Here is a 27,349-nt window from a genome sequence, read left to right as displayed (position 1 = left end):
TGCTCGCTATTTTGATATTTTATTATGTATGTTAAAAAAAAAGACATCATCTACTTGGCAGCATGTGTTGCCAAAACCTGAAAATATGGTTCAGCATTAATGGAGCCTTCACAAATGTGCATATTATCCATGTGCCACATGCACTAATGCACCCCCATACTATCACAGATGCTGGCTTTTGAACTGTGTGCTGATAACAACACGGATGGTTCCTCTCCTCTTTAGCCTAGAGGACGTGGTGCCCATGATTTCCAAAAAGAATTTCACATTTTGACTCGTCAGACCACAGGACAGTTTTCCACTTCGCCTCAGTCCATCTTAAATGAGCTCCGGACCAGAGGAGGCAGCAGCGTTTCTGGATCTGGTTTCCTTTTCGCATGGTAGTTTCAACTTCTATTTGTGGATGCAGCAACAAAATGTGTTCACAGACGATGGTTTTTGGAAGTGTTCCTGAGCCCATGCAGTGATGTCCACTACAGAACCATGTCTGTTTTCAATGCAGTGCCATCTGAGGGCCTGAAGACTACGGCCATCCAATATTGGTTTTCAGCCTCGTCCCCTGCGTACAGACATTTCTTCAGATTCTGTCAATCTTTTAATGACATAATGTACTAAAGACAATGAAAACCATTAATTATTTCATTTTTATGTTGAGAAACATTATTCTTAAATTGTTTGAGCAGTCTGTCACAGAGAGATGAACCCCTCCCCATCTGTACTTCAGAAAGGCTCAGCCTCTCTGGGAGGCTCTTTTTACACCCAGTCACGTCACTAACCTGTTGTCAGTTAACCTAATTAAAAGTGAGATTCTCCACCAGCTGCTTTCTTTTTAGTATTTCACAACTTTTCCAGTCTTTTGTTGCCACTGTTTTTTAAAATGTCTGGCTGGCATCAAATAAATAAAAAAAAACAATAAAATTTCTCAGTTTCAACATCTCATATGTTGTCTTTGCACTATTTTCAATTAAATATGGGGTTTTATTGTTTTGCAAATCATCACATTCTGTTTCTATTTACACTTCACACAGCGTCTCAGCATTGGGGGGGGGCAAGTTTTAGTTAACTTTCCTCACATCAGTGCCTAGTAAAGAGTCATTTCATTCATTTACTCGATTAACAGTCTAGTCAGATCCTGAGATTTTTTATTCCTTTTTTAAAGAACTAATGAAACAGATGTTAACGTTTGCTTGTTTTTCTGCAGTGTTTTAGGAGTAGAAACTGAAATTGCTGTGCTGTCACAATTCTTCAGATCTGCTTTACTTGTGAGAATTTTCATTATTCTGGTCGCAGCTGTTGTATGAGTCATTAATGCTCTAGCCACAGGGGCTCCTTAACTGAACAGTTAAGGGATAATCCACTTTAACTGCCTCCTTAAGTGGCTTGACTGCCCTGTGTTGTGCTTTGCATGTGCTTCCTCTGGTTATTCCTGGTGTGTGAAGACCTATGAGCTGGTCAGTGCTAAGGAGAGCTGGACGGTGGGATTTCTGGCTCTCACGTCAAGGTACGTCAAACTGAGGGCTGCCTCATGTCACGCCACGCAAATATCAGACGAGAACGATTACAGTCGGCTTACGAAGAACATGACAGATGTTTTGATGACATCAGGACATAAATACAAAAGGGCAAGAAGCAGAAAAAAATCACATGAATTGTTTGTCATATGTAAATACATAAATAATTTGTTGTAACATGTAACAGATAAAACAATGGCACGTCGTTGAAAGAGGAACTCTTCCAGTACTCAGATGTGGCAGGATGAACCTTTTGTGTTTATAAAGGTGTACAGACCAGACACATCACACGTCCAGTCTTAGCAACAATTGTCTTTGTTTAAAAGAGAAAATGTAATCCAATTCACTAAGTACAATAGTAGTGGCCTTTGTCAAACCACACAATGGCATTAGGCTAATCTCTTAAAGGGGAAAGTGGGATTAACAGAGGGAGACACTGAAGAGACCTGCCAGTAAAAAGTAGGTAATCCAGACTGTGTTCTTTTCACAGGCTGAGTCATTTGCACAGCTTAACAAGTTGTTTTTTGCAAACATTACACTTTTAATTAGAAAAGATTATACTTGATTACATTTATAGACTTATTCCAACAAAGGACAGAGACGCTGTAGTTTCATGCTTCCGGTGCTTCTGGGAATGACTGCTAATAATATATGTTTTAAATATCAGTTGATATCCTGGTTCATACTTATAGTTTCTCCCTGTATGTATGCCATAAAAAAATGTCTAATGTGAGTCACAAAGAACAAAAGGAATTCCTTTCAGATGCATGCACAGACATCACAGAAGATAGCATTTAGTTGCAGTTGACCCAGCAACCTCACCTCTCTCATGTGCACACACACCTAAACACATGCGCACTCTTAATTTTGTGTGGTGAGAGAATTGCTTCAACTTTACACCAGCACATCTGACAGGAAATTACGGAGCGGATTAACTATGATAACAATGTCCAAATAAAATATATGAAGCTTCATTATCATTATCATCAAAAGCTGCATCAACATGTGCAATAAAGGCTGTCTTGGTTCATGTGGCACATTCAGACCCGATTTAGACACTATGAAGTCTAAATAAAGTAGAAAAATTAATCAAGTACAACAGCCTGAGTCTTTAATTCATTCAAAGAATGTCAAACCATTTTGGAGATTAGAAAGACAGGTTTATATCTCATATCTGTTTCACAGCTCAACACCCAAGACATGTGACCACCTGAGAGATCAGTATGATGTTTGTATTTAAACGTGTGCATATGTGCGTGTGTCAAAGGTTAATAGTGAAGTAATACAAATTAATCAGCTTTTCTTTGCTAGAAAAGCAGTTTTTCCCCTCTTTTAAACATGGTGTGTTTGTTCCTGTGCATATGCAAAGTTTACCAGCCGTATTCATGCACTTGCTCAAGTTAGCGCTTGCTAACTTAAACTTAAAGAGTCCATATGCATGCACTTTATTTGTTTGTATTCATGTGAAGAACTCACCTCAGCTCTGTAGGGCAGGAAGAGGGCAGAGGCCAGGTTTCCAGTGATACCACTGAGGATATAAATGATGGAGATGCGAACCCAACCTGCCAGCTTCTCCAGGTCTCTCAGTATGGTCATCTGGAACACCACCGACACCACACAGTGTAACAGCCTACACATACGCACACACACACACAGACACAGGTGTGAGAATAGCTTGATTTTTGCAAAAGAAAATGAGAGTGAATGCTTTTGTTCAACTACCGTTATGCGATTATTAGGAGTTAATTGAGAAAAGCAGTAGCCGGCGCCAGTTCTCCAGTCATAAAACCACTATACCACATCATTGCAGAGGAAGAGAGCACAACAAGATGTCATGATTACAAGAACGCAAGTCAAACCTTAAATGATGAAAAAAAAAAAAAAAAAAATCGAAATGGCATGAAAGAAACAGGACATTTCTGTCTGTTTCTTGTATTGATGTGAGGAAGGCTACATCAGATCTGAGTGGACCAATGATGAGACATTTTAAACTGTGGAAGCAACTTCCTCTTCTTGTTCTTGAAGTGGACAAAGCTGATCAGTCATGTGAGTCAAAGGTTCATAACGTCAGAACTTATGCTACAAAAATGTTTCCAACTCCCATTAAATGCATTAACCACCTCAAGCAAGCATATTACTTTTTTTTTGTAAAATGGAGAAAGTTTCCATCAACCTTTTCTAGTGCAGTACTCCAAAATGTGCTAATGACACATCCCTGCTGTCTGTTGGCATTTCGACCAGTACAGTATGTAAAATATGCATTATTTGCCATTAATCTCGCTTGGCCTGTTTATTTGCTTGTTTTCAAAGCAGATCTGAGGGATTTCCCACGTGCCTAGTATTAGCACTAAGTATCGATATTCACGTGAGTGAACAGCTCACGAGTGTTGGGGCTTCATTTAGAAATATTTCATTAGGTTTGAATCCTTAGGTATGCTGACATAGTCCACAGACCACACTTAGTAATCATTCACAGCAAATGAATGTTAGAAGGAAATTATCCCACCCACCATCTCAGACATTCATCAGAGGAATCGCTGTTTAATTAGTAGAACATTATAAAATTTCTTGGAACAGTCATTGATAATAACCTGAAATTTGATGCAAATTCTGATGCACTTTGTAAGAAAGTAAAGCAACATTGAGGAAGTGAAAAATAGGATAGGAAAATGATGCCTTTGTCTTAAAAGTCATTTCTTGAATTTGTTCTTATTTTTTCTATGATTATGATGATCTTTGACCAGGATGTAGTCCTCAGGTCAAGGTCTATATTCGACTGCACAAACTTCACTTTGAGTTGAAACTCTCCCCTCAGACCAATGATTTAGAGTGTCCCGGTTCAAGTGCAATAGGAGTAAAAACTCCTTTGTCCCCTGTGCAATAACCCTGCTTAATCTGAACATGTAATGTAGCACTTTGGAAACTGTTCTGTTGCATTATTGTGTTCTGCATGCACAGGAAACATTGTTGTGATTTTGCATTTGCACTTGTGTTTTTTGACAGCAAGTCATGTTTCCCAACCTCGATAATAGAATAAGAAGTCATGAAATGGTTCATTGACTCAGCATAATAGGCTTAACATGTTGTCGCAGCATATTCAGTGCTCAAGTCTATTTAGTGGTTATGAAGTGTCACATCTATACTTGAATGGCTGACTCAGCTGAAACAGATCATTTTTTACTAATGGGAATATGATGAGTTTTACAATAACCCATGTAAGGAAACATACAGAAAACAAGCAAAACAATTAAAAATAATGACATTAAGAAGCTCATCTAAATTTGTTCAAAAATGTTTGGTAGAAGAGAAATTAAATCTTTGTCTAAGGGTGTTGGTGCATACCCAGCATGGAGGAAGAGAGAGAGCCAGAGGCGGTAGAACTGATCAGGGATATCAGGATTGAGGAAGGGCAGCAAACCACAGACGTCATCCAGACAGTGAACCTGTGCAAGAGTAGTGTATGGGTTCAGAAATATACTGACACATCAACGGACATACATGCACGCACGCACACACACACACACACATCACACACACTACCTGTGAGCAGAGCGTGGCATCCTCATGGAAGTAACCATGCATGAAAGAGCAATATTCTCTGGTCGTAATCTCACATCTAAAGGAGGGACAAGCAAAATGCAATTTAATTTTTCATTAGTTATTTACTAACTAGAGATATTACAATATATCGAATATCGCAATATCGCAATAAAAATATGGCTTGATGACATTGTGGGACTGTGCCGCTACCTACCACGACATTACATGGCTGCTTATATTCACAATCTCTCCTTGTCAAAAATTGTATTGTTTTTGTTGGAACAGCAGAGGCTGCAATCACAGCAGTAAAAAAGACAAACTCCCTTCACAAAAAGGGGATTGAGAATGCTCCATTGACTTTTAGATTTTATTATATATTTTTTCATGAACAATGCTGCACACACTAATTTATCAATAAAGGGCATTTTTTTAACTTATTTTTTCTTTCTTTCTTTTTTTTTAATGTCACAATAAATATCAGATTGTGGACTTTATCAGGGTACTATTGTACCGTGAGTTTTCGGTATCTTAACATCCCTACTAGTAACCTTCAACCATTAACTAGTGATGAAATGGCAGTTAAGCAAGAAAGGTGGAATAGTAGATCAAGGTGATATCTGCAGGCCTTGAAGCCAGTAAACAACACACAGCAGACAGTATACAAGCCCATGTGTCTAACCTGCCCTTCGTTCCTATGCAGCAAGGCCGTCCCTTGATGTTACAGTCCATGTGTCTGTAGCCCGTGTGGTTCCACTTCTTGGGTTTTGTACACACCTGCAGAAGGACAAGCAATGACCTATGTTTCAGACATATTGTACAAAAATCTTACTTGTATCTTATTTCCTGCGTAGGCCTCATAGAGCCACAGAGAGCGGCATTGAAAAAATATTTTGTATAAATAAAGAAGTGGACGTTTGTGTAGAAAATTTCCAAGTTAGTAGCAGTGTCCCCTCACCGGCCACTGGGTGATGTCATCAGGCCATGTATGAGGCTCTGTAGAGGCAGGCTCTTCACACACTCTACTCACAACAAGCAACACAAGATGAGAAAATATGATTTGAAGAGATTTATCCAAAATGACATGCACATTTTGGCAATTAATTCACTTACAAATATATATGAAATCACATCTATATTCTCACCTGGGATCCTGGTGACAGACAGAACCAGAGAACCTGTTGATGTACACAGGCTCGTTGTTCCATTTAATAAATGTGGCCAGCGTCTCCTGCACGTAGTTATTTCAAGTTGAGTATTCATTGCATTAAATCACAAAGGAATTAAAACAACGATAAACACAACAGTAATAATATACAGTGTGTGTGTGTGTGTGTGTGTGTATAAACATATATATATATATATAAAAATCACTAACAGAGCAGTCGGAGCTGAAGGTCTGCACACATCCGGAGTTGTCATTCTGAACGCAGCAGCCAGAGTCTCTTTCCAGGTCTTTGGTCCTCTGGATCAGCTGGACTATCTGTGTGTCCTGACGGATGCACGGTGAGAATTTGGCCCCCAAGTGGATCAGGTCGTCCTGAAAAGTAGGGAAAATTATCATAAAGATGCACATACATGGCAGCCCATACAGAGATCTATTAAAGAGAAAAACTCTGGATGTAGATTACGTTTCTCTGTCATTTAACTAGTTGTTAATGGCTGTTATTTTCCAGGAAAAACAGAGGCCCTGGTTTTAACTTCACACTTGCAGGAACAAATGCTATCTGTGTGACATTTTTAAGGAAGCAACTTTCTAGATATAGCAAAGAGTCTCTGGCTAAAAAAAGTGTGGGTAAGAGGAAGGATAGGGCTTGGTGAGAGCAACAGTGTGTGACAGGAAGTTCAGTAAGTGATTAAGTCAGAAAAATAAACTAAGAAAGGTGCAACCCTGCACGCGATGAGGTAAAAAATGTCTAGTGTCACCAAATGATACACCAGACTGTAAAACTGTAGAACAAAGTGAACACCCCTTATTTATCTAGGACAGTATTTAGAATCTGGCTCAATTCTAAAATCTGTTCATTTTAGGATTGGTGCACATCATTTAAGGGAACAGTTAACTTTATCTTATGCAGCAAGATGAACATCTAATGTGAGTATCCATCTAGGTAGATAATGAAAAACATATAGCAGATGAGCTGAAAAAAGCAAGAGACTCACAGAGCTCGGACCAATCCAGAAGTTCTCCTGTTGAATAAACTTGACACTCTCATATATACCTTTGTTCTTCAGCACCTAAAGAGGGCAGCAGAGTGACACAGATGGCAGTGGTCTGCTGAATGTATTACATTACAGTAACAAGTACCAAAACATTTACAGTTCATTGTTCAATGTTCATTTATGATTTCTAGGTGAAGGTGGCGATAAATACATTTTGTCTCATAAGGGCATCATTTAGTTTTGTTTTCGATTGATTTTGATTTGTTTGCATGATCAGAAAAATTAGATCACTTTTTAAGTTGCTTTCAATATTGAATGATTTCATCCTTGTATTCAATGAGCAGATTATGAGATCCTAGCTTCATTGCTCAGTTTCACAAAAAGCAATAACCAGACATTTTTGCACTATAGATAGCAGGATGTTTACATCATCTTGGTAGTAAACATGGTAAAATGCAACAAATCATGTCAAAGTTTCTAACTTCACTCACCAGTTCAGATGTAGAATGTTGTGCAAACCCCACAGGGGCAAAACCATATGTACAACAGGCCAGCAAAGTAATTACTATATGGACAAACGTGATCCAGTAGGTAAAGTATGGCCTAAAAAACAAAGCAGAAAACCACAGTAAATCAGATAAAACAGGCAAAAATCATTAAAAGCCAAAACATAGTGTCAATCCTGGTGCCAAACATCATATAATAGGGGAGAAGAACTACTAAAACTCTGCATACTGCTCTAAAGATTACTCGAACTTGTACATAACCCTCCAACTTTTCTCCAGTTTTTACTACTAAAACAGTGATTTAGCTAGTTTCGCTTGTTACTTATCTCGCGCTGACTCAGATCTACAAGTCTTTTATTTCAAGTCTGTGAATAATCCACTAGTGTGTCCATGAACATTAGCATCCACTCATTTCCGAACCTGTGGCTGTGGAAGTCGTCCAGCTGTTTCTGGATGTTGCTGCTGAGGCTGCGTCGGTAATGCCGATTCAGCCACTTCCCCACAACTCCCATGCCGTACTGACGCTTATGTTTATCAAATGCAAAGTGCTTCACTTGAGAGGCGATGCGACCACCCCGACGAGGACGGCTCTTATCGTGCACAACTACTGGTGTCCTGGGTGTTCGAGATATGTCCTTACTGGGGTGAGACAAGAGTGGAGAAAGGGGCAGAAAGGTGGGATGTAGACAGATAAAGCAGAACAAGGAAAACAAGGTGTACAAATTAAATGTTTGTATATGAAATACAAGAAATAAATATTACAAGAAAAGGAAGTAGACCAATTTTACAAGTAGAAAGGTATGTTAGGAGTATGTCAATTCTGCTTTTGTTACAGTCAACATACAGAAGTTTTATTTACTTCAAACAGCCATACCTGGTAGGTAGACCATAAGCTTCATAGCTAATAAACAGGTTGTGTATTCACTTACAGGCTTGGGAACTTCTGGTCAGGCTGCTCGCTGGGAGCTAAAGATGCAGACATGGGAGGCGATTCAAATACGTCATCAGCCATTGAGTACAACTCATCATGGGCATCAACCTACACAGGGGAGGTAATGGCGATAACAAAAGAAGTATAGGAAGAAAAACATGCAGGTTAGTAATGAATTAGCAGCCAGGCCTCATATGTGTTTAAACAATAGGATCCTGCTCCTGTTGCCACAGACATTATGGTGAAAGGGGAAATACAGGATGATGAGCAGGTTCTGAGTTGTATGTGTCAAATGGTCGCATAGTTTAATAACTTTGACATATATACACATATTAGATATGCATGATGAACCTCTAATCTTTGTTTTGAAGCAACTAGCTATGAGCTGGTCAGACCAAGCAGTAGAGATAAGAAGAAAAGAGGTTGGTTACAGAGAAACCTTTTAAATCTACAAATGAGAAAAAAAGCAGCCAAAAGAGATAAGAAATGGAAACTGCCCTTGCTGACTGACATGATGAAGGGAGGTAAAAAAGACAGGTGAACATATATATCGCAGTATACATGGAAAGGTTTTTGACCTGGTTGCAGATGTGTGCCTCAACATAAAAAACAAAATGCCAAAGAAAGTCGGCACAAAGAGACATTTTACTGCCAAGGCACTAACAGCGGGATAGTGGTTGCTAACCTTGCTGAAGAAGAGCGACTCTGACATGTCTGCGGAGTCCACGGTCTCCTCATCCATCCAGCTGGGCCTGGCAAAGCTCCTCTTGGGGAAACTGCGACCTGTCTGGGAGCCTGCCAAGCCGCTACGACCCTGAACCACACACATGCATGCATAATGTTTCTTAGATCAGCTATGTATAAATATATATATATATTTATTTATATATATATATAGAGAAAGCATTTTTAATAGCATTTAGAAAATTTAAATCAATGACAAATGGGTATGCAAAAGTATATGCGTCCTTTGTGTAACCTGGGTTTAGTGTACTTGAACATGAATATCTACCTTTCACCTGTATAATAATTCTGCCTATTAAGTCAACAAAAGCATGAGGATCAATATGGAGTCTGAATTTTAGATTGAGGAATGTGTGGTTACTTCACAAATCACTTTTGTGCACTGTGTGTTGTCTGAAATTGATTCATATCCAATGGCATAAAATTCAAATTTCACAGAGATCTGTTTCTATTGGAAACAACAACTAAAAACACCTACCTAATACATCCATTAAGTAAAACAACTATCCCCCCTATCTGGAATACATACTCAGAGATTTTGTGGTACAGACACAACCCACCCTCATTAGGTTGGATGCAGCTCGGATGCTCATGCGAGCGACAGACTCTCTCTTACGCCTGGGGAAGCGGCTGTACCCGGAGCGCTGGCTGGTGAAGGAGCTGAGTGAGGTGACACCTGGGGTAATGGGACCCCCCTGGGGGATGTGAGGGGTCCTGGGGGAGCGACTGTCCATCTCATCTGGGCAACGGAAGGCTCGGCCCCGTGCTAGGGGATCCACAATCTGCCAAAAACAGAGATTAGAGTCAACCTGACATAAATATTTTAGGAATGCTGTGACATTACAGAAAATTTGGTCACAACGCTTTAAACATCTGCTGTAATGGCTGGTCCTACATGCACAGCACTCACAAAGCAGAATTCTCAGACAGTAAGCAGAAGAGACGAGAGAAAACGTATCACTCAGAGATGATACCGGACAGACAGTTATACTGACACCTAAAAGTCTTACTGAGTTTACAAGGCTGACACTTTGAGAAAGAATTCCTCTCACATGTGTTTGTGTGTTTGTGTGCCTGTGTGTACATGTGTAAAGTAAGCGGAAAAATAAATTGCTGCTAGATGGAAATTGTTAGAGCAAACAAATGCAGAGTCAAAAAAGCAGGGGAGGGTAGGCACAAGATAGAGAACAAAAGAAAAAAAATGAACGCCAAGTAGATGAGTAGAGCTGTCTGACAGACTGAGGGGAGTGACATGATTCATCTGGGGCACAGATGGCCAATGTCTGTCACCATACAGCACTCTACTTTATTAAAACCAGACATTTCTCCTCTCTCCTCACATTCTCCATCTCTCTCTCTTTTTGCTCCTGTCCTTTCAGAGACGTCTCTAAGGGTCATGACATGAAATCATGCTGGCTGGTTGTGAAACTGAGCGGAAATGAGAATTTCCTGTCTCTTGTTGCTGTCTGTGCAACTTACTTCCACAGCAGGATATTTTAGTATATTCATGCACAAGGATCAGGATATTAAGATATTTCTAAACAAACTGTGTTGAATAGAATGCTTGTGAATGTTAATTAATGGCTGTGATTATATGTCTCTATGAAAGTAGGATACCTTGGGCATTTTGTGTGTAGCTGGTGAGTCCAGGCCCTGGTCGATGCTGGTGGCTGTCTCAGGCTCTCTGTATTGGGCCTTCAGCTTGCCGTAGCGCTGGCTGCAGTGGCGCAGGCTCTTCCTGTGCCATACCTGCTGCTTGGTCTCACAGTCTTCCCCTACCCCAAACCACTGGGCTGTATTTCTAGAGGTAAAGGAAGAAGAGGGTGTCTTCAGAGTCAAACAGCAAGGGCAGATGATGTTAAGGTAACACGGGAAGACAGCATACATTTCAACAATGTATGCAGCCATTGTTCTAGTAACATCTAAACAATGTAAGAAATTGTGATCGTGCCTCCATCAGCACCATCCCTCTGCAAGAGACTTTGAGAAGCAGCTGAGAATTTGCTCCGTGATTCCTCACTTAGCACAATGGGCATGGGGTTAAATCTGCTTTTCCCCATCTGTGCAGGTTTGATGAGAAAGGAGGCACTCCATACACTGTCTAAATAAGGAATTGGATGAGGTATGGTTCAGCTTACTGTGTGTGACAATGTAAGAAATTGTGCCATAACAAAAGGCAAAAAGCTGAACACAATGGTGGTGCATTACAGTTCAGTTACAAGATGTCAAACTGGCTAAGATATCCACAAAATGAGACGGCAGACATTTAGATAGCATCTGTTTATAAGCACCTCTGTTTCAAGTTACATTCACAACAAACAAAACAAAACTGACTGTGAGAGCTTTACCTTATCTGCACAGGGAGTAGAAGACAGAAAAAATTGACTTGGAATTTGACACCAAAACTTAAAAATGCTGCTCGATGGACACTGACACCGCTTAACTGAATGTCATTGTACTATATAAAGACTATTTAATGTTCAATAGGGGGAATTCTGATAAGAGGGATCCTGAAGAGAACATATTTTGGTGAATGACCTGCAGGGAACAGCACTTGCCTTTCTTGCATTATACATTTTGGTGCGTGAGTGCTTTGCTGGTTGTTTTTTTGTCATGAACCCAATGACTACTTATGTATCTACTGTAGGTCTCATTTAAAATTGTCAGACTTGACAGTAACAACCTGAATGCAAAGCAACATGAACAAAAATCATCAGCATGATTCAAAACTCGTAGTCTTACTTGCGGATGCTTTGTGAAAGCGACGTTTGTCTACCAAACTTTGCCCTCCTGTCTCTGGCTGAGAAGCGTCCATCTCCAGCTCCACTTACGCTCTCCGACACAGAACTGGTGGCTCGACCACTCACGCTTTTCTTCAGAGATGAGCGCAATGGCTGATCATAGAAAAGGAGAAATAAGTAGAATAATTGTTGTTACAGTACAATGCCTACACAGAATGGGGAAGTGACATATTATTCAGTACTATAATTACAGTTACATGAATATTACAATAACCTAATTAAAGCAGCAGCAACAGCAAGGCAGAGAAGACATGAGAAACTGTTTGTCTGTGTAAGAACACACACAGAGCTGGATAATTACGAAAGTCTACAGTACTTTACTGGCTAACAGGCAGAATTAAAGACAATTAATTATTGCAGGACCCTCAGGAATGTACAGAACACCTCAGATTAAACTAGTATTAAATTATAAGGAGTAATTAGGTAATTATTGTAATGACTGAAATACTCACAATCAGTGGCAAGACTAAATCCCAGATTGATTAAGATTGTTGGATTAAGTGCACTTTTAATATGGACACTGTTGTGTTCAGTCAATATTTTGTATGGTTGGGTATTACTAAAAGGGCCACTCCTTCTCCCTGTTCTCTTAAACACCTACTTGTGTATGCTGTTTATAGTGTTCTCCTGTTATGTGAGGTTCAGTGATTCCTCTGAGAGTCCATTATCTTAACCTGCAGTGACTGCAGATGGTGAGGCTAATGGTCTTGTCATTCTCAGAGTTAATGGAGCTGTAAGAGAGCTGTACGTTAAGGTTGGCTCAGCATGTTGAGATAGGGGTATACACTGTCTCGCTTTTTGCAAACACAGAGCCGTTACCTGACAAAAACAACGGGTGCCCACAAAAATTTTACAGTCTTGGACACTTCATCCAGGACTTGTGCGCTCTATGGTTAACAACCTTAGCATCAGTAAATCACAAGTAAATGTAGATGTAGTTGATGAATGGTCTTATTTAGTACATTTACTCTCTGTGGTTTATAACGAGTAATCTAATTGTGACGACCAACAACAGTTAAATTTATTAAAAGGGGACACAGAGGAGACACTATACATAGTACAATTATTATTATTATTAATATAGACATTTATTCACTGTTTGCACAGCAGCTGTTCTTGTTCTTCTTCTCATATGCAGTAATCAATGCAAACAAAAAATACAAACAAAAATATAGGATATTATCACAGCAGCGTAGATGTGGCTACTGACAATAACAACACACACAGAAAAAGACCTCAAAAATGTCCTCACTTTACTCTTTGGTGCATTAGGTTTTATAGATAGTATAAAAACTAAAAATCTTAAATGTGTAAACTCAACTTTTCAAAAGTAAATGTAGTTGTTTCAGTATTAAGCACAGTACATGATTTAGTGAAACATTTCCCAATTTGGTATTATCTAAATTTGTTTCAGTAATGGAAAAAACACAGTTGGCAGTCTGAGTGGCCTCTTTCTTCTTCTTTTTTCCCTCTTGTAACAACAAAGCTACAGTGCATGCCTGAGTTCGCAATATATTTGCATGTTCATTACACTAGTTGGTCTTTAGGAACACTTAAACTGCAGCACACTCAATTAAACTCTGACTACTTATTACTTTGTGTAGCTGAAATGCCATCGTTTGTGTTCTAAGCACGGAGCCCACAGGGGAAAATGTATGGCCTTGTGCCCAAAAACTGCAAGACAGCTGTCCAAAATGCCTCCCTGCCTGAGAAAATAGCAAAGTCAGAGGACGAGAGGGAGAGCATGCCACCCCCATAAACAAGTATTAAGCACTTTTGAACTTCTAAAATGAACGTCCTTTTTTTCTTTTATTGTTTATGATTAATCGACATGACATCTTCTTTCAAATAGTCCATCAACCCAAGTGAACTAAATTAACTGCATCATCTACTGTGAGTCTGAGAATATTAAAACCTTTTTTGTGATTAGTTTCCAATAAAAGTTTCCATAACCACCACTGAGCAGGGTTTTATCCCAATTCAACCAAATTTTCTCTTTAAATCAAGATACCAAGCCCATCTCGAGTTAATCAGGATCCTATTTGAACCTCAATTTAATCCAGTCTGGTTAGGCCATGTTTGACTAACTCACTCTTGACTAACAGAATACCTTTTTCAGATGCTTATCTCTGAATGTGTTTTCTTTGAATAAACTGAAGTTGACATGCTGAGCTGCATTCATGATATTCAGGTTATTTTTTGCTGTTTATATTATACTACAAGTTTACTCTGATGATCAAAACATTTCACTCACTATGGATGGGGAGGGACTGGGGGGAAGGAGGAGGTAAGAGTGGAATTGAAATAAAATATAAAAAATAAATGTCCCAGATACATTTTCAGGTGACTAACAGATAGAATTAGAGTTACTTGTTAAACAATAGCACTGCACTAACCACTAAAACATGGCTGTTTAAACAGTCTTGCAGAAAGCGGTGAAAGCAAATGCCAGACTGTCAGGCAGAGGTAAAAACAGTCCTTGCAACAGAAAAACATTGAACTTTACTGCATTTGTGAACATTTACCTGCTCTTCAGGAAAATCTATGTAAATGACAAATTATTCTTATTGTTAATTTATGATTTCGGACAGTATATATCATCTAGAGTAATAGAGGTTGCAGCCTCAGGGTTCTTTTCAAAAATTTTTATTAACTCAACACACATGGGAAAGTACTTAACACCAGCACTATTGCAGGAAGTGATTAGTCATAGGGACAACCCATCTTATGACCATCTGCCACAAGAGGCCGGGCTGTAGAAGACAGGGTCAAGGCCAAAACGGTCAGCCTACCTGTTTTGCAGGGTCGTGAGACATTGGGTCCTCAGGTGGAGGGATAGCTATTACAAGGCTGGGCGGCTTCTTGCTCTTAAGTCGGCTATCTGATTGACCTCTGTTTGGAGGAGGCTCCTCCCCCCCCTGTGATGCCATCCTATTAGAGTGCTGGAGGTAAGAAAATCATAATTGATGTTATTCAAAAAACAATTCAAACATAAGTTTGATTTACACAATTATCACACTGCTCCGTACAATACCGCTGTGAGAAATTTACATGTCCTTTCAAATTCTAGGGACTTTTCAGCACTTACACCACATATGCTCCATCAGCACTGAAGATGTTATGACTATTACAGGTTTCTCTTCTACCACTATACTAAGTTTTGGAAGATGTATGTCTGAAATTAACTGTCAAACAGTGTTGTATGACTGGGCTCATACCCAAAATAAGCATTGTATGAGCTGCAAGTTAAAATTAGTGGAAGATATACAGAGGTTATTACTCAAATGCATTAATAAGATACAAACACAATATTCTGCAATAGGATTATATGTAACATCTTGTAACCTCTGATTTTAACAGGATTACTGTTAATTAAGAATAAAAAATCATGGTAACGATGACAGTGGATGATTACTGCAAAAAACATGAACTAACTAATACTGCTAAAACTAGTAGCCAATCTTTACTAGTGAATGCATGTTGATATTGTGATGCTATGTCTACATGCAAACTAGGGAAGGATGGAAATATTTTAATAAAATAAGAATTAAACACATACACAAAATGTCAAGCTTTAAAAACTTAAATGTTTGTGTATCAAGTTTCTTTTGTGGCACATTTGCACACAGCAGTAGATGGCTCTCCTCCACTTCAAATTTGTTAAAAAAAATCATTGCCAATTTCCCTTTCTTTTTGATTACCTTCAAAGGCAATTTCTTAAGTGATCCTTAAAAGGCCTTGCATTCACTTGCAGCAGATTAGAAATGGTGTTATATCCAGGACAGCAACCTTGCCTTGCGACACAGTGCTCTGTATGCTGAGGTAATACTGTACAAATAATACCAAGGTTCCTAACCTAGAGACTTGGAGTGTGAAATATAGACATGTGTGTGGCATTTGTAAATTTACATGTAACACTGCTAAGCATATTATGATATAGGACATTTTTGGCAATTCATTAGGGAAAACATAGTGACAGAATAACCAAATGGACATGTATTCCGTTGATTAATACAGTGAATTAAATACCTGACAAATCAACGTCCTTCATTACAGTAAAGCAAAAAGACTGCAATTACGATGCCAAAAGCTACCCTGCTCATTGATCATGTGCAATTGGCCACAGAGAAATAATAAAGGGATTGCTGCCTTGGCATAAATCATACAGCAAAATCTGTCTACAAGCTGAAAAATTTCTATCATTTCATGATATATAGTGTCATACAGTACAGCCATCGAGAGACATCCAAATAAACAAATTCTATTTGAAATTTAAAATAAATTCAAGAGAACTGGTTAGCCAACTAAATAAACCAGAAACTGATTCTGGTGGGCCTAATGTACAAACTTCGACCACTAATGAAAAAGCAACTGATATGCCAGCTGTTAACCTGTTGGGAGTGATACCCGATGACATCACATGACAGGGATCAATAGTGCTCTCAAATATCAGCACCCCGCCGGTGGTCAGTAATCCGTACCCTTTTCCACAGCTTGAACTGAAAACAGCATTGTACTCCTTTTTATTGATTGCATATAATAACGATTATCTAGAAATTAACGCTTTTTCCACATCTACATTCATTAATAAGTTGCTCTGAATGAGATCAGCATCTTACGTCTGAAACACATTTTACACCTAACTATTTAAAAAATACTCAACCAAGTACCAGTAGGACAACTCCTATCAGGATCACTGTGTCTTACAGTCAGTGTTTCAACAACATTATTTACTGAACTACATCACATGTGTGCATATGTTGTGCACTTTGGACTACACAAATAACATGCAGTAAATCACATCCACAGTCTTGCCAGTTCAGTTGATGTGATAAGACTCATCATTTGCCTCCTATCTGCTCAGTAAATCAAATAATATTGTCAAACTCACTGATCTCCGTCTTTACCAATCATAGTCAACAGCGGAGCAACCAGCCAGTCTATTCCTGGAACTCAGAATGTCTTGTAGCATTACACTGAATATTTCCAGAGGACTCAAAGGCATTACAGACATAAACCTATAACATCAAAAGCCTTGGCCAACACATCCATTATGTCCTTATGGTTTTGAAAGCCTTGAAGTTGTCCCGGAGTTGTGGTTTATAAAATCAATGCAAGACCCTGGGTGTCTGCGGCAGGAATGGCAGCAGCAGAGAAATCTGACACCAGCTCAGTCAATAGCCTAGCTTCTACGACAGAGCTCCGGCACAGTTAGACAAGGCTTTACATATTGTTCATGCCCCTACCCCCCCTGAAAAAAACAACATGTCTGCAATACCTTTATGCTAATAAGGGTGTACATTTCGATTCTGCCAACAGTGTTTTCAATAATGTGTAATAAATATCTCAAGCTTGGGCAGAATGCCTAATTTAGTCCTCTTGAGACACAGAGGAAGCTACTGGCAATCTAGCCGTGGTCTAGTGGAGTTATGGGTAGAGACTGGAACCCATCCACTTAGATAATGAAATAGCTAGGAATTTGGCTAATGGACAGAGGGCTCAAGTGGCAGAGGGACCATTGTTGACCATAGTCTATCAATGTACACAGGCAGTTGTTAAGATCCACATAGGAAAATTAATGGGAACTGACTACAAACTGTATTCTCCAGAGGGATAACAGCGATATAGAACAAGCTAGAAAGCTACAGAGTATAAACCACTAACCACAGACTGGGGGAAAAAAAAAAAAAAATATATATATATATATATATATATATATAGTTTAGATTTAGATTTATTTCACATTAACATTTAGCAAGCAGCGCCTAATTGTGCATCTTAACATAAACAGATCTTGTGCCTGCATCCTGTTTGCAAGAAGAAAGCTGCCATTCTGAGGGAAAGATGAGTTTCTCAGCCTTAGACTGAATATTGCCAAAATGTATTGTTGAAAAGTAAACATACAAAGGGTGTTTAAGAGGTCCCTCTACAAGAGAACAGGATTGAGTTTAAGACCCCTGAAATAGAGCATGGAGATGAATTCAATGTACAGCACCACTCTAGGTAAGATACTTTTAAAGTAGGCTGGCTCTTGTTGAGCAAATCTAATCTTCTGATTAGCTCAATGACCACAGCAGTGCTGAAAAAAAGATTAAAAGGCTCCACAACACAGGCAGAAAAAAAGAGACATTTCTCCTGGTGTTAAGCAGCAGGCCTGTTCTGACACATATCATCCACCAGAAAAATATGTTAAGAATGAGTTCAGCTACTTTTACTGAATCCACAACCATAATTTTCCCCAGCTGTGTCTAGAAATGGTCGTATGTCATTAAAAAGCAGCACCGTAAGGTGAACATGGATAATTTCTTTCTGATCATTTACCATCTGTCAATTCTCTCTCGTAGCCACTTTTAGCTAATGTTAAATTCAATTTTCAAATGATGTGAATGGATTTTGGGCAAAATATACAGTATGCCATGTTCTAGTTGTGTTTCTTTAACCATGACAAGAAAAGTCAAATCAAGTTTAAGCTTGCTAAGAAGGTGAGGGAGTGCTACAAAAACAAATATGGGAAAGCTTGGGAAAGACAATTCAGCCGCCTTTTCCTTACATCACATGATCCCAATGAGTCACATGCCAGAGCAAGAAAAAGGTATGTCCACAATAACATCACCAATACTGTACCTAGTATCACAAAACATGGAAAGTACCCTTTCCAATGAGTATATGCATGTCTGTGCCTCTTCGTAGTCTAATTAGTCACTGGTTCATCCAAACAGTTCCTCACTTTACCATTAATCATTGGGACCACACTGTTTGTGTGTTAGCTACCGCCAACCCTTTGTTTTTGGTGATATCACATGTTCCTGTGAGAGTGTGTCACCATGGTTCACTCTCTTCCCCCAGAGAGGGGCCTGCCCTGAGAATGTGTCAATGTGTTTGTTTGTGTGCATTCCCCTTTGCCTGACGCTCAAGGCAGTGTTCCCCAGGTTGCTCCCCTGTCAACCTGGAGAAAGCCTGGACTGCACTCATTCACTCAGAGCTTTATATTTTCGAATGCACATTGCAAATGCAGTCAGGACAAATTGCCCCCATCTTACAAACCGCATACGCAACCTACATTGTATGTATGTACGTTGATGTAGGGGTGTGGGAAGGAGATTGTGTTTCATTTTCTGTCACACTCACTCTACACAGCAGTTGGCCAACTCCACTTGGGCCAAGCACACTCACTGTGACTTACGTTAAGTGCAGGCAGCACTGGACAAACGTGCAAAACAAAGGTGCTTTTCCAGACTTGGCCATATTAAGCTTACTGACATGATCTTAAGTGTGGCTGTATTGTTTGACAACAAAATCTGAAGGTCATAATCATGTCAAAGAAAATGCTGACTGTTAAACACCATAATCAGACATTTAATCCTGGATGTTATTTGGATTTGAACTATTATTCTCATTATTGGCCTTATACAGCTAAACCTCATACTTTATGTTTATCATACACACAAATAAAGATATGAAAAAGTTGATAAAATGACAAAAACTATGGCTACTCCGATAGCAACCAAACTCTTTCATCTGCTGTGTATTTTTGGTATTCTTCTCACATCTGCGCCAAGAGAATTGTTGAGGAACTACTCTATGCGCCTCCACAGCAATAAAAAGCTGTTGTTGCTTCTAGCTTTGTGCACAAAAGAGTGAATCACTGAACTATATTGTTGTGAGTGCCAAGTAGTGATGGGTGGGTGGTACACCAGTTCTGTCACCACCACCTGTGTCATGTTTTGCCACAACATGGATGGATTTTGCAACACCATCATTACACTGATAAATGTTTTAGCATATTAAAAATAATGTGCTTTAATGTGGCTGTGATAACATGCAGGTAGAGGGCTACACACATACTCACAGAACTGGAGTTGCACCAAGTAACTACTATTTTGCTCACTATAATGCTGACTCTGGTAATACGAAGATGTGGAAGGTAATATTGCGTGCAGCGCACAGCAGTTTCTTTGTTGCTGCCTGCAAGAACCAACACAAAATTCTTCATCTACTCCCACCCATCTGAGAAAGTGAAAACACAGTGGATTAACACACTAAAAATGTCCCCACAACAACAGCAACTGGATATATGTGTGCACTATTCATTTTACTTCAGACTGCTTTGAGTGCCAATACAAAGCAGGATCAAAAAGTGATGCTCAAGGATAGATCAATATCGATGTCAAACTTAGAACCTGCAAGTTTTGACATTTTTATGTTGCTTTAATATTTATTTTGCGGGCTAGCATGTTAAATTTAGCATTAGCACGTTCTGCAGATAATGTGGATGGTAGCATCTATTGTAGACCCACACACTGGAGCAATGTTGGTGTATTTGACTTTGAGGGACACTCAAGAGAAACTTTGTGAACGTTAAGCTTCATCTGAAGCCAATTAAACAACCTGAGTAGTATGTTTGACATGGGAAACACATTGCTTTTTTTGTGTTGTCGCCAAAAATAAATAATACGTTTTTTTAAATATTTTTTTCTTTCTTAAGATAAGTTGCCTTTCATTTTTTTATTGAGTAAAATAAGGTAGAATCATGTTTTAAAGGGAGCATCCCATTTTCTTTTTGTGCTACTGTGATATAATGCAGTCACTGAAAATAAACAAATAAATAAATAAAAATATCGTAATAATTATCTGAGGTCATAGTGCCAAGCCCTTGTGCCAAGTTCAACGTTATTGCTGTTTTTCCATTTGTTGCGGTCCAGAAAGTCTAAATCTACTTTAGGAGTGAAAGTAACCAGTATTAATAAGTGAAACATTACCACAGTGCCTTGTCACTAACTCTCACATTGGAAAGTGGTGTGAACAAGTTCAAGTTCATGACAAAGATGTGGTTCTTCCCCATAATAAGGGGAAATTGGAGTTGAGTTGGGAGGTGTCATATTATTTGTTATAGAGAAGCTATTGACTGCATACACAGGACTGGCTAATGGTGTCTCTAGGCAGACTGTAATGAATATTTATAGTCAATACACTGGCCAAGGGTTTGATCTCAGTTCACTAAAATGTATTCCACTTAAGCCTTCAGCTTCGTTATTTATTGGTAGGTAAATCTTCTGATTTCTCTCGTCCGCTGATGTGCAAACACTCACATGTAGTTTACTTCACTACACAGACAGAATGATAACAATTATCTTTGGGCATTTCTTATTTCTAACTGTAAAATGTTATATTATTAGCATATTTAAGGTTGGAGTTGGTTGCTTGGAGTTGATAATATCAGAATATGATAATATCAGGTCTCCATAATAAAAAACCTTGTTAAAGCAGCTTGCGGTTGATAGGCCTGTCACAGTGAACCTTTTACATGAATGTAATAAAGGTCAAAAACTGCAGAAAGGCATTCCTCTTATTCTAGCAACTTCTTTTGAATCTGAAGAGCTTCCATCATCAAACATTATAAAAGCAATAATAATCTTGAGTGAGGCAGTGATCATTTAACATGACACATGGTGGCACTTTTGACAATGGTGTGCATGTGTGATAACTGTGTCCTGTGCTACAGACAACTGTGCAAAACATCCTTCCCTTTGTCACACAGACTTGAGACTTTGCTTACTCACACTTTCTTCAACTACAGTAACAACAAACATAATGGTGCCCTATACACTGATACAATTCAACACCAAATGAGTCGGTTTAAGAGAAGCGTTGTGAACAAAACATAATTTTGCTACCCATGTCCACAGTGGAAATAACTGTGGTGGCCAGTGCCATTACTGAAACTGAAATTAATGCTGGCTAAATGAGAAACAAACCTTCAGGTAACTGCCTCATCACTTGACAAGGACATATACAAAAGCATGTGTAACTGTTTAAATACCGCTACAAGACGTGTAAATTTGTACGTGGTATTGGTCTACACCAACAGTGTGAGGTATAATACCAACATGAGGATAGATTGTGTATTTACCCTGCCATTCAGGTCAAACTTCAGTCAGCAGGGGATGAATTATGATATCTTGTTGATTCACAGATCCTTATTCTGGCACCATCCCAAGTCCAAAATTTCCACTTCCTAATTTTCATTTTTATTTTGTGGTTTCCTAATGATAGCTTTTTTCGGATGTGTACAAGCCACAGTGTAGATATTTTAACATCACTCCTTGTATTACTCTGTTAGGAAGGCCACCTCAGACTGAGGGTGGCTCTGGAACAAGGGTTATGAAAGAAGCAGGGGTGAGTTGTCTTTCAAGTGTTGTCCGCTATTGGTACTGAACAAGATTTCATACATTCTACATTCAAGACAGCCATTACTCATATTTTTATTTCAGGGTGTAAAATTTAATTCTGACCATATTGCTTGAAGTTGAACCCAAAACACCACATCATAAAGAGGTAAAAGTAGCCATGACTAGCAACATGTTTAAAACTCTATCCCCCTATGTGAGAGGTGCATGACTGCAGTAAAATAGCTATAAATCAGTTACTTTATAGGCTACGGGGTTTTAACCCCAAAAACTGCAATGCCTCAGTTTCAGAAAAAAAATTTTCTACTTTCAAATACTAATCCAAGCAAACAAAAATCCAATGTGATTTCGGGATTTATATAAAAGTACGTGTTATGAAAATTAATGTTCCATGTTCCACAAACAAGGGATAGGCACAATACCAGTTAAGTCACCGTCACTGGTGGTATGTTCTTGACAATCTTTTTAGCATATTAAAAAAATGTGCTTTACTGTGGTTACAATAATATACAAGTAGAGGGTGACGCACATACTCAGAGAACTGGAGTTACATCCAATGAAAACTATTTTTCTGGTTGTAACAGCAACTCCAGTAACATGAGGATGTGGAAGGCAACATTACAAGCAATGCATCCCAGTGTCTCTGCTGCTGGCTGCAAGAACCAACACAAAAGTCTTCATCTACTCCCAGCATCTGAGAATGTGAAGACAGTGGAAATGAAAATGTCCCTACAACAACAACTTGATTTACATGTGCACTGACTTCAAACTAAGAACCTGAAAGTTTGGGCATTTTATGTTGCCTTACTGTGTATTTTGCAAGCTAGCATGTTGAATTTGGCATTAAAACGTTCTGCAGATAATGTGGCTGGTAGCATCTATTATAGACCCAGACACTGAAGCAATGTTGGAGTATTTAATATTGAGGGACAGTCACGAAAAACTATAAAGGTTAAGCCTCATTTGAAGACAGTTAAGTAATCAGAGCATTAGCTTGGATGTGGGAAACTGTTTTTTTCACATTGTTTTTTGTGTAGTCTCACATAGCCAAGCCTAACATTATTTTCACACTTCATACTGCAACAGCTTTTTTGTTAGCGGAAAGGCCCCTCTGCTGTATGACATGTATGTGTGTCTGTTCCTGCCGTATGTAAATGTATTTATAGACATACCCTGCAGTACACTAACCATTGTTCTTATGTAATATACTTTGGGTTTTCTGCCAAATACATTCTGTTAAGATGCCTAATCCAAGCCATGGTCGAACTCTGAGAACGAATCACATTACATTTGCTGATTAACCTGCATTATTACGGACGAAAATGGCAGACCAGATAGGACTGAGTGTATAAGAAGTCTACAGTAAATGGGCCAGCTGCCAGCTGGCAGACTGCCTCAAGAATAAAGAGGAGCACTCTGCTTTGACCAGACCTTTAGAAAGACAAACAAAACCTTTGATGGCAGAAATGAAATGACATTCTGCAACTAAAACACATACAAAGTTTTTCACGTGTGTGTACGGTACAAACAGATCATGACTGAACACACAATCATGATTGGGCGTAGGAGAGAGTGTGAGTTTCAGTAGTGTCTGTGTGCTTCTAAACAGTCAGAGCAAGAATCCAAACTGCCCACTCATTCTTCACTTACAATAACAATATCTCTTGATGATGACTCTGAACAAAACCTTGGGTCTTTACGTATCCCATTACCCAACTTTGGCTGATAGTAGCACTTTGGTCCTTCAGACAAATCAATTGTTCTGTTTTAAAGCTATTACAAGACAGTAATTCAAGTTCAGTATCAAGGCATCTTATTTGAAAAGGACTCTGGCTTCAACTTAACCATTCCAGAGACAGTTTAAAACATTGCACCATTTTCCAAGAGACTGCATGCCCAAACCTGCATAACTGCAAGCTACTATGCAATACCTCAGCCTTGTTCCCAGTCCGAGAGTTCCTCGCAATCCTCATGATGTGACCTAAATAACTAATATTCAGACTGTGTGTTGACACAATAAACAAGGTATAGCTACCCTGTCATGTATTTCCTCTCTGTCATTGGTGCAACAAGTAGACACATAAAGCAGTAGACGAAAAAATGTGTGTTTATGTAACTGGGCCAGCCTGGCTGTCAAATCTGAGAAAGACAACGTAGTGTACTCTCACTCAGAGTCACAAATTAGCTGTGGTGCCAGACAGAAAGTGAGTAAAGACATTTTGTCCCCTCCTGGATCTTTCAAGAAACGGTGAGGAAAATGAGCTGTTTCCATGCAACAATAAATGTAAACGGTCTACAACCTACTCTCTGCACCAATGAGAGCAAAGGCAGAGTATCCACAGAAATCCTTTTATCCAAATATTTTGAGATAATGTGTTGTGCACTTTGAACGAATGTTGGCATGGGAGTGCAGGAAAAAAATGCCTGGCCTGCAACCTGATACTCCTGTTACTGAAGTGGGGTGTTATTATAAAAGGAAAACGGCACCATGCTTTATGGGCGTGCTGTGGCATAGCAGCTGAAAACAGATAAGGTCAAAGAAGGAAAGCCCCTAGAAGGAAGTGATGACAAGATGTGATTGTGACACCAAGACAGACTGGACTGCACTGACTGTAAGTGGATAAGGGTTTCCCAAAGCCCAAATTTAAAGAGCATTAAAATTAATTATACATTATTCAGGCACCACAAACTGTACAGTATTGATGGGGAGGTAACAATGAAAAAACTGAAACCTCTGAGCAGATGCATTCTGTTACTGCACTTTAACTTCAAACAAAAGAGGCAAGATCAATCTATTAGACCACTTCACAGGTTCCGGGGGCTGTCTGGAAAACCAGATAGGACCGTGAAGGTCAACATGCCCCATTTGTAAACTACTGGAGAAAGCTACTGTTAAAAAAAGTTTGAACAACACACAAAATCTCCTTCCTGGAAACATCCAAATCCAAATCTGTCCCACTTCATTTTACAGGACTTGTCTAAAATCCAGACCGAGCTCGCTTGCTAATTCTGATTAAATGTGTTGCATTTTGGCTGATTGTCACAGAATATAAACTTTTTGATTTGCGATGGGTTACAGTTTCCCTTGACACAGTCCGTTAACTCAATGACAGGTGCACCAGTGGTTCAAATGCCATGCCTGTTCATGCAGATGCAGCTGTTGCGTAGTTGCTTGTCACACAGCATGCTTATACAATGCATTTCCTCCTTTTCTGGATTGACTTCACAGCTGCATAAAGAATGATGTGCTCAAACAGACTGCAATGGAAAACACCATGCAATAACACTCCATTACTCACTGCTTCCTCTTCTGCACAGATGCATGCACATACAGTAGATGATAAAGGGGGTTAATTTTAACTGGGCATTGCATGTAGGAAGAGATCATGAAGTTGTGACGTAATGACAATAATATAATGACGACTGCTGCTTCAATCAAAGTATTTAGTATTTATTTTAGATTATTTATATTATCATTATACTGTAAGTCGTAAGTGTTCTCTTAAAGTAATGACCTAAAAAGGAACTGCAATGTTAACTGATCTGTATACAGTAATACTGCCTTTGTACAAAGTCTTAATGTTTCCCATGATTCAGTTATCTTAACATGTTTGTATTCGATGGGAATGGGTGACTAGCACCCTCAGTCTTTTCTTCCAGGAGTGTGTCTAGATTAAATAAAATAAACGATCCTACACTTATTATTTTAAAATAAAACCATGCAAAAAAACAAACAAACAAACATACAAACGATTGGCTGAACATGACTTTTTTTTATGATGTGATACTTCCATATACCTTCAGACAGACACTACAATAATGCTGTGATGATTAATGAACGACAGTTGCGTCCACACTGTTCATCTCCACAAGGGCTTAACGCATTTTGTTGCTGAGCTACATTTTCTCCCGCTTTACACTGTCTAGAAATGAATTCACAATTTCATTTATCTCACAAGTTTCCATAGATAAACATTTGATAAGGTTTTATCCTTAACAGACCCCTCTGAGAAGTGGGGTCTGATAAGCCTAGTGAAGTTTAAGATTAGAAAAAGTTATTTAGGCGGATACGTCTTTCAGTTTTGGTCATTCCTGGTTACATGGCAGTGCTGTGCCGTGTGGGAACACTCCCTCCTCCGTTCTTTGAAAAACAAATGGGAGGGGTGTAAACGACAAATGAATTTGTCGGCACATGGTGACCATAATTAACTCTAAAGGGATAACAGAATGAAATTTGAGATGAATAGTGGTATTTGTCCGGTCGGCTAGAGCAACAAAGGGCTTGCCGAGGCATGCTTTCAGGCTCGCGTATCGTTAACGGTAAGGTGAAGAGGACCGCTGTAAGCTAACATTTTAACTGCCATTAACTGTGTTAGTGGTGCTTTTTACAAATCTTTGACTGACCCAGGTTCACATCTAACATCGAAACCCTATTAATCAGAGTAACGTTACGACACACGGTGATTTGAGATGTTTAATAACAGTTTTCATTTTAAAAACTCGATAACGGCCGTTGACCCACACATTTTAAGTTAACTTTTAACGGCTTTAACGTCCCAAAAACAAATTTAAAGTGTAAATAGTCTGGTTCCACTCACCTCCGAGAAGAAATAACTGGGTTATTATTCATTAGCAGACGGTGTATGTCCGAAATGCTACAATACTGTGTAGGCTACTGTCCACCAGAGTGTCACTACTTCCCTCTTTCTGTCCTCCAACATCCTTGACTACGGCTCCACGGAGGAGCAGGGGGCGGAGTTACGACTTATCGTATCCACAGAGAAGAAGAGCTGGGTCCAATCCAACTCCAACACTCGGCCGCGTGCCCAAACGACAGTAATGAACACTCAGCATACTGAGCTCGGCACATTTCTGTTTCGTTCATTTATTGAAAAGCACATCAGTCATAATGACCAAACAATTTAATAATATGAACTGCTAATGCCCAGTTTATTATTGTCGTTTTTTC

General features: G+C 39.1%; 3 protein-coding genes across 3 annotated transcripts in view; 1 reads left to right on the top strand and 2 right to left on the bottom strand.

Moving 5' to 3' along the window:
- The window catches only part of LOC121604337 (inactive rhomboid protein 2-like), a 32,230-nt gene extending 5,124 nt beyond the window's left edge, over positions 1-27,106 (bottom strand). Inside the window, exons 1-17 of the mRNA XM_041933831.1 lie at positions 26,979-27,106; positions 14,986-15,135; positions 12,135-12,286; positions 11,010-11,193; positions 9,953-10,174; positions 9,334-9,462; positions 8,647-8,756; positions 8,138-8,356; positions 7,703-7,814; positions 7,212-7,286; positions 6,427-6,588; positions 6,194-6,279; positions 6,007-6,070; positions 5,731-5,825; positions 5,052-5,127; positions 4,854-4,954; positions 2,988-3,141 (exon numbers count right to left, since the gene is read on the bottom strand). Of these exons, the coding sequence (XP_041789765.1) occupies positions 2,988-3,141; positions 4,854-4,954; positions 5,052-5,127; positions 5,731-5,825; positions 6,007-6,070; positions 6,194-6,279; positions 6,427-6,588; positions 7,212-7,286; positions 7,703-7,814; positions 8,138-8,356; positions 8,647-8,756; positions 9,334-9,462; positions 9,953-10,174; positions 11,010-11,193; positions 12,135-12,286; positions 14,986-15,123 (2,079 nt within the window). The 5' untranslated portion in view covers positions 15,124-15,135; positions 26,979-27,106. The remainder of the gene's footprint in view (positions 1-2,987; positions 3,142-4,853; positions 4,955-5,051; positions 5,128-5,730; positions 5,826-6,006; positions 6,071-6,193; positions 6,280-6,426; positions 6,589-7,211; positions 7,287-7,702; positions 7,815-8,137; positions 8,357-8,646; positions 8,757-9,333; positions 9,463-9,952; positions 10,175-11,009; positions 11,194-12,134; positions 12,287-14,985; positions 15,136-26,978) is intronic.
- Positions 1-27,349, bottom strand: part of LOC121604362 (histone H3-like) — a 610,603-nt gene that overhangs the window by 259,386 nt on the left and 323,868 nt on the right. The window lies entirely within an intron of this gene.
- The window catches only part of zgc:163040 (uncharacterized protein LOC100038789 homolog), a 408,070-nt gene that overhangs the window by 289,234 nt on the left and 91,487 nt on the right, over positions 1-27,349 (top strand). The gene's annotated exons all lie outside the window — the stretch shown is intronic.

This window comes from Chelmon rostratus, chromosome 3, assembly GCF_017976325.1.
Source record: "Chelmon rostratus isolate fCheRos1 chromosome 3, fCheRos1.pri, whole genome shotgun sequence".
NCBI classification, from domain to species: domain Eukaryota; kingdom Metazoa; phylum Chordata; class Actinopteri; order Chaetodontiformes; family Chaetodontidae; genus Chelmon; species Chelmon rostratus.
This window is presented reverse-complemented; position numbering and strand designations above follow the sequence as displayed.